This window comes from Sinocyclocheilus grahami, unplaced genomic scaffold, assembly GCF_001515645.1.
Source record: "Sinocyclocheilus grahami isolate Dianchi unplaced genomic scaffold, SAMN03320097.WGS_v1.1 scaffold196.1, whole genome shotgun sequence".
In the NCBI taxonomy this organism is placed as follows: domain Eukaryota; kingdom Metazoa; phylum Chordata; class Actinopteri; order Cypriniformes; family Cyprinidae; genus Sinocyclocheilus; species Sinocyclocheilus grahami.
Genome location: NW_015505375.1, coordinates 1,996,142 through 2,008,887, shown reverse-complemented (window position 1 = coordinate 2,008,887; position 12,746 = coordinate 1,996,142). Strand labels below are relative to the sequence as shown.

Here is a 12,746-nt window from a genome sequence, read left to right as displayed (position 1 = left end):
GATGCTGAGAAGCATACACTGGCAAAATATTTCCTTGAACTGACACTACTTGACTATGACATGGTCCACTTTAACCCTTCTGAGACTGCAGCTGCTGCTCTGTTCCTCTCTCAGCTTGTGCTTGATGGCCAAAAATGGGTAATTTTTTTTTTTCTTTGTGTTGTAATATCTTCCGTTCCAGTCGCCAACCCAGCAACACTACTCTACCTATGATGAGGCCCACCTGAAGCCTATCATGCAGCATATTGCCAAAAATGTGGTTATGGTCAATGAAGGGCTCACAAAGCATGTGGTATGCACTTTATTTGTCACTTGTGCATGGGGGTTTGGTTCTACTGAGTGCTGATGTCCATCTTTTACAGACGGTGAGAAAGAAATACTCCAGCAGTAGGCTCATGAAGATCAGCCTTCTTCCCCAGTTGAAGTCGTCATTTGTGAAGGATCTGGCTGCTCCTCTGCTGTCCAGATCTTGAGAATTTTTATGTTGGAATGGACACTAAAACCTGCACTTTATTTAGTTTCAGCCATTTTGGGAGATGGGCTGCTGCTTTTTAAACTAATGTACATATTCTTGGATAGTCTGTATAAATAAACATTTGTTTCTACTTTTTATAAAGATTAAATTTTTTAACTGAGGGTTTAAATTTGGTTTTTACTGTTATAAACTTGCTGGAGCTGTTTTTGCTTTTACCTCTTATTGGGCAAATTGAAATTGCTGGAGTCCAAAGATTTAATACCACTTTCAGGCTTGTGTGTTGATACTGACTGTGACGTGTTAGTCTTGTTGGACTAAAGACCCAAAGTCTTTTCACCTGCTGTCAATATTGCACGTGTGTTTTTTAATAACCTTCAGTTTAATTCCAAAATGAAGAAAAGGACAAGCTTTCAATGCATTGGTTCTCATTCACTAATTATTGAAATATCAGTTAAGGTGAAGTATCTGTAAAATTTCATCTTGACACATTTGTGAGGCCATAATTGTGACAAGGAAAGGTGATTTTTATTTTTTTTAAGCAGCTATATGGTTTCAATTATTCCTACATTTTATATAAATTTTAGTATGAAAGCTATTGAATCATTTGTGAATGTTAATTTCACATTCACATTTTTCTATGCATGGTTAGTGAACAAGACTGATTTTTCTATGGTCCAGTGGGCATCTATTAAACCAATAATTATACTTCTTAAACAAGTCATCAACCTCACTTGCATTCTAAAATGGTCTGAGTTTCAGATGTAAAATGCCAGCAATATCTATGTAAACTTTACAGTGAAAGTATTCACAAAAAAATAAGAACATTCATCTTAACTGCACTTTTCTAACTTTCAGTTACTAATATGTATTTCCAAAATAGTTAAAAGGAATGTTCTTAAGTCACCATAAATAACTTGGAAGTTAGGATAACCTCTAACTTAAGTACCCAAAATTAAGATGTTTAATTTATTGGGTGTCCCCCAAATAAAGTTCCAGATGACAGTAACATTTATAATAATTGTCTAATCCAGTTCACTTTAAATGTATCATAAAATGAAATGAGGGTAAGATGTACTAGCATAACATTTAGAATTTGTATTAGACAAGGCAGCCTCATCAGTAGAATAGTATACAATCAGACACCACCTGTCACTTTATTCTAAAGAATAAAAAAATTTTATAGTATATGGGAACTTCCTAACATTTTTTTTCAGGAATTGCACTTAGGAACATTATCTTGAGAACCACCGAAAGAAGATTTTCATGGATCCAGCCTCTGATTCTTCACTGACTAGTACCTTGGTGAATGTTGGTGTGGATGTTCTTACCACTACATTTGTATGATATACTTATAAAACGTTTCATAACTATACAGTAATAATGTGCTGATTATGTCTTTGATGCATGGAAATGCCACTGTAGTTTAAATTTAGACAGTTTTAACTGTTTGCATCTTTTGCACAATGACGCATTCGGCATTGTTCTGAGATGATGAACTTCAAAAGCATACAAACCATGGTTTTCAAGAGCCATAGTGCATTTTATACATTAGGGTTTCTCTTAACAAGATGAAAGGGAATAACATGTAAAATGGTCCTTAGCAGCAAAACATTCCCCACTAAAACCATTGATTTAGACATGACTTCAAGAAATTGGAGAAAAAAAATTATGAACAGCAGGTGACTCTAAAAGACCTGTTCCCACATAAAATGGCTACTTCATCTCTTCAAGTGAATTAAGATTACCTTAAATATCAATGACAGATGAACAAACCACATCAGAAATAAACTGCAGAATGCTATAATATAAATACAATAAATAGTTTTGATCAGTGCTCACAGGGACAGTTCAGTATTCAGTGCCCTGGAGACGTTTCGTGTCCGACCGACCGGCGTCTGCCCACATGGCCTCAAGTGGCACCAGAACACAGAGCTTACGAGGAGTTTGACCACAGCCACGGCACACCTCGCTCCTTCCTTCATTATCTCAGTTTTCCCTTCTTTTTTGTCCTTCTTCATCTAACAAGTCCGCTGAGGTTCAAGTCTGGTCCCCTCATTAACGGCAGAAGAGCTTAGATCTTAGTCACGTAGTTGTTTGGGAAAAGGCCTTGTTTACCTCTCAGCCTCCCTGTCCACCATCCAGAGGCATCTAGACATAAACAAATCATGGGCAGATATCATAATTACTACGTTCTGCCACAATAAAAACATTTGTATTACGTAAAACAAGCATTTTGTACCCTCGCACCTTCCTTAATGATGTCAATGATGTCATCTGCATTGAAACTGAGCTCATCTGTGTCTTGGGCATCGTAGGCATAAAGAGCTTTACACTGAGGCACCTGGGGCTTCGGCTTGGGGGCTGGTTTGGGACGGCCACCTCCTGGAGTGGGCCTGTTTGTGGACTGTCTGTGGGCCCTAGGAGAAAAGCACAGAGGACATGAACTGATGGAGTTGCATGTGATGTTTCTAATATTGCAGCAACCACAGGGACATGCTTCTACGAGTGAAGGTAAGTGTGAAGTCAACTAGGCTCTTAAAACACCGTATAGCTGCTGTTGGGAGGGTTAGCTGTCTGATTTTGTGGTGTTAGTTCATGTGTTCCCCACTAGGTATATATTCACATTTATTCATCGTGTCAAAAGTCTTCCAAATAGACTTCATTCAGCTGATCCTCCACCGTACTTTTAAACCCAGATTATGCGATGAAAGGTAATTTGTTAGCCCTTCAGCCTTCATGATGTGTCGGCCCTCATCATGACTACAACAGGGAAAATGTTAGAAAATGCCCAACCCAAAGTCCTTAACCTTGTTGAAGTTCAAGGAAAAAACAGTCTCTCATATAATTAGACATTCACAACCTGAACTCTATTCAATAACATTGAATAACTACGTTCAAAAGTTTAGGGCAAGTAAGTTTTTTTTTTTTTAGAAATTAATATTTCTATTCAGCAAGGACACATTAAATTGATCAAAAGTGACAGTAAAGACTGTCATTGCAGACTGCGCATTGTTACAAAGAAACTCTATTTTAATAAAATGCTGATCTTTAATCATGGTTTCCACAAAAATATTAAACGTCAAAACTGTTTTCAACACTGATGATAATAATAAATGCTTCTTGAACACCATATCAGCATATTTTGTGACACTGAAGACTGGAGTAATGGCCATCAAAGCAATAAATTACATTTTAACATATTTTCAAATAGAACAAAGAGCTTTGTTCTATTTGAAAATATTTTAAAATGTAATTTTAAACTGTAATAATATTTCACAGTTTTGCTGTTTTTATTTGATTTTTGATCAAATAAATGCAGCATCGGAGAGCATATTCAAAATATTTCCACCGCTAAACTTCTGAACAGTAGTGTAAAACAAACTTGAATTGATCAAATGTGGTAAGGAAATGGAAATCCAAAACAAGACTGAGAGGATGCAATGGTTTATTTGAAGTTGGGCATCTCTGGTTTTGATTGGTATTCCACAACCACTGAACCACAACCACTGCCACCTAACAGAAACTACACACATGCTCAGACTCACATTCCTCCATTGTCAGATGGTTGCCGATTTCTGCTACAGTAAAGAGATACATGCATGTTAACTTGAAATGCAGATCACTGTTTTGTTTGCATGGATAATATCTGGTGATGAGCTCCAGTTATCTATATCATTTCAAGTGTGTGTGTGTGTGTGTTTATGCTGTGCTCTCACCCTGCGGCCCCTTGGTCTGGTACTTTGAGGAAATCCAGGTTGGTTTGCTGGGGTGCCTGTCTGCTGCCTCTGTCCTTGAGCTGACTGACATTAGTAGGCAGGAACGGACGGGCCGTGTTTCCAGGTGTCGGCCTCTGATTGCTGTGATGTTGCGAATTTCTCTGATTGACAGTATGATTTGCGTTCTTCAGCCCTCCATTCTGGTGAGCAACTGTTGGGAAACACACGAGCTTAAGAACATTTTCAACAAATGCGTATTGATTGAGGTAATGAGAAGATTAGGAAAGTCAATGTCAGAGGTCTTAATGTACCTGGAGGGCCGGGTGCGACTCGTGTTGGGGTGTGGTGGTGCGTCCTGGACATGCTGGGACGGCTTTGAGTGATGCCCTTCTTAGTAGGACCTGAATGATTGAATTTGGGTGCATGAGATCTTGTATGAATAACAAATAACATTCAGTTAAATGATATTACATGATTTTTTGAGTCATCACTCACGTGAATTTTTGGGCAAACCCGGTCCAATGCTGACCTGCAGCATTTTGTTTGAGGGTCGCAGCACAGCTACATCCCCTTGACCTTGGATGAACTGCACTTGTCTGGCCCCTCCGGCATTCCAGGGTCCCCAACCTTCTTTCTTCAGTTTCATTTCAAGCCTGCAGGTCCAATCACAGTCATTCATTAGTGTACAGTGGCTGGCCGCAACAAGTATTTGGACACTTAAAAATGCTAGAATGTCATTGCATTAAATAATAAAATATTAAAGCAAATGTTGTTTATTAAAACACAAATAATTGAAAAATTAAAAAGGAAAAGAAGCAACTGAAACAAAAAGAAACAATAATTTCACAAAACGAAATGTATTAGGTATTTACACAACCATTCAAACGTTTGGAGTCGGTAAGATTATTTTAAAAAAATTGATACTTTTATTCAACAAGTATGAATTAAATTGATCAAAAGTGACAGTAAAGGCATTTAGAATGTAACAAAAGATTTCCATAAATGCTGTTCTTTTGAATTTTCCATTCATCAAGGAATGTGAAAATGCACCTTTGCCATCAGGAATAAGTAACATTTTAAAATATATATTAAAAAAATGGAAAATGGCCCATTTAAATTGTAATATTATTTCACAATATTAGTGTTTTGACTGCATTTTTGATCAAATAAATACAGCCTTGGTGAGCATAAGAGACAAAAAACAAAAATGTATTTAGACACTTTTAGTCCAACAAAAAAAAATCTTATGTCTTCATCTTTTCACTTCTTATTAAAGTTATTAATTAATTCTAAAGTCATGGCTTTGCTATAACCGTAGCTACATGTGAAATATATTTCAACCTACGTGGTGCTAAATTTGAGAGGTAGCTTTTTCTGTGTTCTCTCTTCGTATCGGCGTGCCAGTAAACTGATGACCTCCGTCTTGAATACACACTCCAGCAGGCTGTCATACTCCTCCTCGTGCAGGATCATGAAGTCATCCTGCATTGTGCTGTAGGGGAGATAAATGTCTTTTAAAGACCTGCAATATCCACATTTGTTTGATCATTCAACATGAGAACAGTCTTTTATTTCAGATTGCACGTGTTGAGGCACTTTTGGGGGTTTCCATAGACACACAGGATGACGGGGTCACAAAAAAAGCCAATGATACGGTGACTGTTAAAGTTTCCATGTCTGGGACACATACAGAGATGCCCTGCTTCACCCAATAAACGTAAGTCCTTTCTAATGAGTTTTTTACAAGGTGTACTCTCCCTTCCTAGCAACACCTGGTTCACATTATTGACAACCCCCAACTCCAAAACCAAAATATGCAAGGTTGTGGGGGGCTGGTACCTCGTCCTTGGTCCTTACTTGTTAGGTCAGTAATCTAGGTTCCTTTGAGAGAGTACTGGATGTTTGATCATTTCCAGGGAACGCTAAAAAAACCCGATACATTTTTTTAAGAGACTGAAGTTTTGTATATCACAGACCTCGATTCAACATGTGTTAAGTAACACAGCGCAGACGACGGCTCTAACAACCAGACTGGGCCTTTGATGTCTCTACGCCTATAACTCTGCAGATGGTTATGCAAGGCATTTTGGGACTGCATACAGGCTCTGTTTTACATATGGGAGGGAAGTTGCAGCCATTTGGCTCCTTGTGGCCTAATATACAGATTTTTACAGTTCCTATTCAAATGACTGAAAATGTATGCCGTTTCACCTGAAGTTTTGTTGTAACTTGCCATTACCTTAGATGAACTGACGTACCTTAAAGAAACAGCCATTATCTTCTCTACGTCAATTTTGCGCTTCAGGACCTCTTTCACCATTCCTTTCTCTGGCCCCTGCTTCACTTTTTCTCTTCCAATCAGGTAGACGGATTTAGGGGTGAGGATCAGGTCTCTCTTGATGCTCTGAGGAGAAAAATACCGTTTTAGTCACCTATACATGCATATAAATGCTACATGTCAGCTTGGCAAAATTTGACACATTTTTCAATAGAATCTGTGTGCTAATTTTGGTAAGCTCACCTTAAACCGCCTGTCGAATTTGTTGACTTTGTCTGCAAAATCGATCTTCTCCCTCTTGCCCACAAACTGCCTGAGCTCAGGCCGGTCATCCATACCTAAGTAATCTCCCACAAAGTTCCTATCCAAGCTGTGCCTTCTTCTCTCCTTCCTGTTCAGCAGCAGATCAGAGGCTGGATGTGGATAGAATCAATGTTCAGTGTTATTTTCAAAAAGCTTTACTTCTTATGCCATGTCCCGGCATTTACAAAAAAATGAGACATCGGGAGAGTATGCTTGAAAATAAATATGAGACGTGATGTGTGAAGAAAACAAGAAAAATAGTAAAAAAAAGAAAGAAAAAAAAAAGTAATTGTCACTTGTGAATGGAATTTTTCAATTTCCAATCAAGCTGCAATTTTGTCAAATGATACAAAAATTGAAAATAATTCAATGTATGTGATATAAAATGTTAGCTACAAAATGAGCAGAATAAGTCATTTTATTGCAAAAATGTTTAAAAATGTCAGCTTTGTTTCATGTATACTACTGTTCAGTCGGTAAGAAGTTTTTTATCATTTTTGAAAGACGTCTCACCAATGCTGCATTTATTTGATAAAAATACAGTAAAAATATTAATATTGTGAAATATGATTACATTTTAAAGTAAATATTTTCTATTTTAATATATTTAAAAATTTAATTTTCAGCAGCCTAGTCTTCAATGTCACATGATCCTACACAAATTTGAGTCTAAAACAACACATTTATTTATTTATTTTGAACAAAGGTATAATACTTTTAATAATAATACTTTTGAATGAACCCAAACTTTTGCATGAAGTTTATGTCCGCAATTAGATATTGTTAATAGCTATTAAATACTTGTGACAGTTTGAAAAGTGTTTTAATAAAGTGTTTTTATTAAAAAACAAAAATTGTCCCGAAAGGGTGCATAGATGAACAAACACCCAAACAAGGTGGAAAGAGTTTTTTGTCTTTGTGTGTCTAGTATTACTTTTAAATATAATGACAATAATTCAGCTGAAAGCAGCAGTTGAGGTCAGACTCCAAAGATATACAGGGGAAAACCACTCAATTCCTCTTTTAACTGTGACACATTCTACAATGTTTGTCTTTGTATGCGGCTGCTTGTACTGTATGTAAAATCTTAACCTCGCTCAAACAACTCATCTGAAGGTTGAACTCACCCTCCTCTCTCATCTGAACATATTTCTTGCGTGCACAATATTTCCTCCAGGCAGTCTGAATGGCTCTGGCATAACCATCAAATTTGCGCTCTCTTGTCTCCTCCAGCAGGAAGAGCTGTGAACAGAATATAATGCAGGCTGTGAATCAGGTAATCAGGTCAAACGAACTATAAGCTGAATCCACATTCTTACTGACTTAGTGCAAATAACAATAGCGAACAGAGCTGCATAACCCTGTCCATTACACTAAAGGTCACTCTTCATTGGAGCCGTGTTAAACAGTCGCAGTATGACAGATAGTGGATTCAGTCTGTCCTTGTCATTCAACAGTTTCTCTCTTTCTATTTCAGTTTTCATATTTCTCTTTCTCAGTAAGCAGGTGTTCAGAGTGTCCTGTGGTCATCCCATAAGGCTTTGAGCACTGTGCAGCTCCACTGTGCTTCATGTATGTCCTCAGAACACACTGTCACAGCTCTGCTGCACTGTAGACTAAACATCAGATCTGATCATTATCACAAAGGCCTAGCACTGACTCTCTCTCTCTCTCTCTCTCTCTCTCTCTCTCTCTCACACACACACACACACACACACAAACAGCTGGCACAGGATGAGAAATTATAAGACAACACACAAAGAAATCCCTTTTTGTCTCCCACCCCACACACAAACTAACATACTTCCACAAACCTCCCATTGATAATCATTTTAGTGTTATAGCTAGCTGATAAATAGCAATTTTATACTAATTGTACTATTTTGTTTCAAACAAAAATTTATATTTCAAATAAATGAAAAATAAAACACTAAAATCAATCATTGTATATGCGCAAATATATTGTGCATCCCTACTTACAATTAACTACTTACAATAACCTGTCCTGCATGTCCATACTGTTCAAAGGTTTGGGGTCAATATATATACATATTTTAAAAATATTAATAGTTATATTTAGTAAGAATGCATTCAACTGAGCAAAAGTGAATACATTTATAATGTTACAAAATATTTCAATTTCAAATAAATACTGTTATTTTTCTGTTCATCAAAGAATCTTGAAAAAAAAGTATCCAAAAAAACAAACATTAAGCAGCCCAACTGTTTTCAATTGTGAAAAAGCTGAAAAATCAGCTTTACCATCACATGAATAAATATATTCAAATAGAAAATGGCTATACTAAATTATGAAATTATGTAATAATATTTCACAGTACCTATTACATTTTTAATGCATTTAAATCAAATAAAGCCTGGGTGAGGATAAGAAATCTTATTCAAAAGCATTAAAAAAATCTTTCTGACCACAAACTGGTAGTGTAGGGAGGGTTTAAATGGCTTAAAATAATATCAAAATGGCAACCACATTGCAAATAATTTGTTTTTCTCCCCTTGTAATTTTATGGTAAAATGTGGCCTGGACATTGTTTCTTGACATTGTTGGTGAGATTCATCCCATCAGACTGTTAGGATGTCTCTCACGCAAACACTGTAAGACTCACTTTCATCAGCTCTCAGTAGGATGAAAGAGTTCATTCTGGCAGAGCGACTACTGCATGCACACTCTCTCTCTCACTTAAGAAATTCCTGTAGTCATGAACTAATTACTCAGTGTCAGCACCTTATCTCAAGAAGGAGTTTTGTTTTGAGAGGCTGGGCAGTTCACACCTGGGCTCTCCCATATTTAATATTACACACGCACACATAGAAAAGGCCACGTTTTAACACCTATATGCCAAAGTCACACATCTCTGGATAATCTGGTGCATTCATGCTGAGCCACAGAGCCTTATTCTGTGGGTCTATGTATACGTGTGTACATCTAAATGTCAATAGTGAGATCACAGCACATCCACAAGCAGTGCTTTCATAAGCAATCCAAAAAAAAAAAGCAAAGCTGTCTTGGACATAACAGAAGCAGCTGTACCACAGCACTGCAGTTGTATATCAGATCCAGAGTAATGTTGACCTAACAGTGCTGACGTGGGACCGGCCCAGAGTCCCTCCTCCTTCCCTGCTGACTGCCCACAATTAATCACCACTCTGAGCTGAGCTGATGTCTGCGAGACAAAAGCTGACTTTTACACTTCACCTCTCTCCTGCCATTACAGCACAACTGAAATGTTAAATCTAGACCAAAGCAAGAAACAATGCTCTGCATGCTGCTGATAGGAAAGCTTGTGTCAGCTGTTGCTAGTGCATCTTGCACAAGCAAAACATCAAGAGAAAAAGAGGTTTGTTTTTAAACGATAAAACTTTAGTTGAACTGTTCAATATTAAGACCAAAAGTATGTGGACACTTTCTGGCTGTCAAACCTAAGGTATGGTCACATTAGACTGTGTGCCATTCACTTTCATTTATACGTATATGTAAAAGTGGGAGAGCTGGAACGCAAACAAGTGCGCAGAAGGGTCCTATTCCAACATTTGGTGAATTCTGTCATGTGAAGACTTAGTGAAAAGATGTTTGACTAACAGAGGATCAAAATGTGCAATACTGACTCTTCGAAATGGAGCACACATTGTAATTTATATGTACTACTATTTGTTAAGATAACTTTGTATATCTTTGATAACTTTGATATCATATTCTGTTGCTGAAAATTTAAATTGAACTTGTCCAAACTTATCAGATCTTACCGACTCAGGGGCTTTGATGAAGATTTTGGTATGTCCGAGCTGATACTGGTCTTGGTCCATGTTTACGGAGCGCAGGAGGTGCAGCACACCCTGCCTCTCATCCCCACGCCACGTCGGCCATGACTCCTTCGTCAAAATGGCATATCTGAAACAGAGAGAACACGAGGAAGTTTTCATCATTTGGAGAATGAAATCATATATTTGAGTAAAGTATGCATTTTTCATTCATGCAAAAGTATTAAATGCTCAGTTGAAAGTCTTCTGAAGTGGAGCCTCGTGTAAATAAACTGTATGAACATGAAGTGTGTGTGTGCAAGATGTGCAGAGTAAAAAAATAACTCTAAAACCAATAAGACGTTTAATATTAACACACCAAAGGATGATTCAGGTTTTAACTTTTAAGTAAAAAGTTAATAACCCAATGAAGCATGTGAAGTAATCGGTGTCATCATGGAAAAATTAGACCCTTAAACCAACATAATGACGTCTGTCGCTGCACCAACTATTGGCCCAAAACAAAAGATGAACCAAAATGTATCAACATAAAGTATCATAACACACACTTCAAAAATCTTTCTTCCTTGTCTTTCTGATGCGGTTTCTTGTGAAAATGTGGTGTCTTCTCACTGGATGACAAAAATTGTAGCGCCAGATGTGACCATATGCTCTCATTCCATAATGTTTTATGAAGAGCTCACTGCCAGGCCTTGAGGATGAATTTTAAACTGTCTTTACCTGTTCAAAAACTTGCGGAAGACTCTTCTGTAAGCATAGCCGGCACGTCTTACTCTTATATTCTCCTTCAGACCCAGATACTCCACCTGGTGCTTCACTCTAGAGAGAGAGAGATGGAGAGGAAGCAAGGAAGGAAGGAAGGAAGGAATGAAGGTTAATATTTACAGCAACAACTCAAAAAGCCCCTTTACAGAAATTTTTCTCAGCCTGTTGCAATTTCATAGAGAAAATATGGCATTTCTGGTGGTTTCCCCTTCAGCCATACCAAAATAAATGACTCTATAAATGCAAATCCTCTGGTGGCACATCCTGAGAATGAAGCTGAGTGCTACTTACACTGCCTAACAAGAACAATACTTACAAACCTCATAACAGGAAGACCATTAGAGTCTGAACAATACAATGCACAGGATCAGAACATTTCATTCCAAAAACACTATGGCCAAAGAGGAAAAATGCAGGAAAAGTAAACAAACAGAAAACTGAAAGAACTGCCGAGACAAAGGACAACCATGCAGAGAAATAAAATCGGAATCCTTTTGTTGCTACTTTCCTTTTCAATTTTCCATTTTTATTTACAATACCCTTCAAAAATGTAGTATTTTAGTTTTTTTTTTAATTCAACAAGGATACATTAAATTGATCAAAAGCAACAGTGAATACATTTACAATGTTGCAAAAGATTTCTATTTCAAATAAATGCTGTTCTTCTGAGATTTCTATTCATCAAAGTATCCAAAAAAAATTTAAATCACGGTTTTCACAAAAATGTTAAGCAGCACAACTGTTTTGATAATAATTATAAATGATTCTTGAGCACCACATTAGCATATTAGAATGGTTTTTGAAAGATCATGTGACACTGGATACTTGAGGAAAGGTTGTTAGATTTTTCTGTTAGAATGTTTCTGTGATTTTCCCCGGAAATGTTACAACGTATAATAAAACAAGCTCAGATGTCTCATTAAAGGCAAAAGTTACTTAGTGAGGATGTTTTGCTCTCAAAGCATTGATTTTTATTTTACTTTAACATTAATAATGGCCACTTTCACAAAATGTAATACTTTAAAGGGGTCATATGATGCTTTTTTAAAGATCATTATTTGGTGTATTTGGTGTAACAGAATATGTTGACATGCTTTAATGTTCAAAAACACATTATTTTTCAAATACTGTACATTATTGTAGGTCCTCTATGCCCCGCCTCTCTCAAACGCTTCGTTTTCTACAAAGTCCCTCCTTCTGACAAGCGCAGTCTGCTCTGATTGGCCAGCTGACCCAGTGCATTGTAATTGGCCGAACACCGCAAGCACTCATCGGAAATGTAAAATAAATCTATGTAATAAATGTAAAGACAGTAAATAATGTAATTAGTTTTAACATCAGTTCAAGCCCGAAAGGGGAACAGACACAGTAATGATGCAGTACACAAGCCGTGGTTAAGACAGCTGACTCTACTGTGATGTGACGCTGTCCC

The 12,746-nt window shown here is 37.1% G+C and overlaps 2 protein-coding genes across 2 annotated transcripts in view; one reads left to right on the top strand and one right to left on the bottom strand.

Annotated features, from left to right (window-relative positions):
• The window catches only part of LOC107595094 (G2/mitotic-specific cyclin-B2-like), a 2,390-nt gene extending 1,746 nt beyond the window's left edge, over positions 1-644 (top strand). Inside the window, exons 5-7 of the mRNA XM_016285407.1 lie at positions 3-138; positions 182-292; positions 363-644. Of these exons, the coding sequence (XP_016140893.1) occupies positions 3-138; positions 182-292; positions 363-473 (358 nt within the window). The 3' untranslated portion in view covers positions 474-644. The remainder of the gene's footprint in view (positions 1-2; positions 139-181; positions 293-362) is intronic.
• Positions 645-728: 84 nt separating this feature from the next.
• The window catches only part of LOC107595093 (unconventional myosin-Ie-like), a 58,321-nt gene continuing 46,303 nt past the window's right edge, over positions 729-12,746 (bottom strand). The window contains exons 17-28 of the mRNA XM_016285406.1: positions 11,270-11,368; positions 10,535-10,679; positions 7,900-8,014; positions 6,713-6,882; positions 6,450-6,595; positions 5,537-5,683; positions 4,687-4,844; positions 4,503-4,592; positions 4,192-4,402; positions 4,021-4,053; positions 2,723-2,892; positions 729-2,623 (exon numbers count right to left, since the gene is read on the bottom strand). Of these exons, the coding sequence (XP_016140892.1) occupies positions 2,547-2,623; positions 2,723-2,892; positions 4,021-4,053; positions 4,192-4,402; positions 4,503-4,592; positions 4,687-4,844; positions 5,537-5,683; positions 6,450-6,595; positions 6,713-6,882; positions 7,900-8,014; positions 10,535-10,679; positions 11,270-11,368 (1,561 nt within the window). The 3' untranslated portion in view covers positions 729-2,546. The remainder of the gene's footprint in view (positions 2,624-2,722; positions 2,893-4,020; positions 4,054-4,191; positions 4,403-4,502; positions 4,593-4,686; positions 4,845-5,536; positions 5,684-6,449; positions 6,596-6,712; positions 6,883-7,899; positions 8,015-10,534; positions 10,680-11,269; positions 11,369-12,746) is intronic.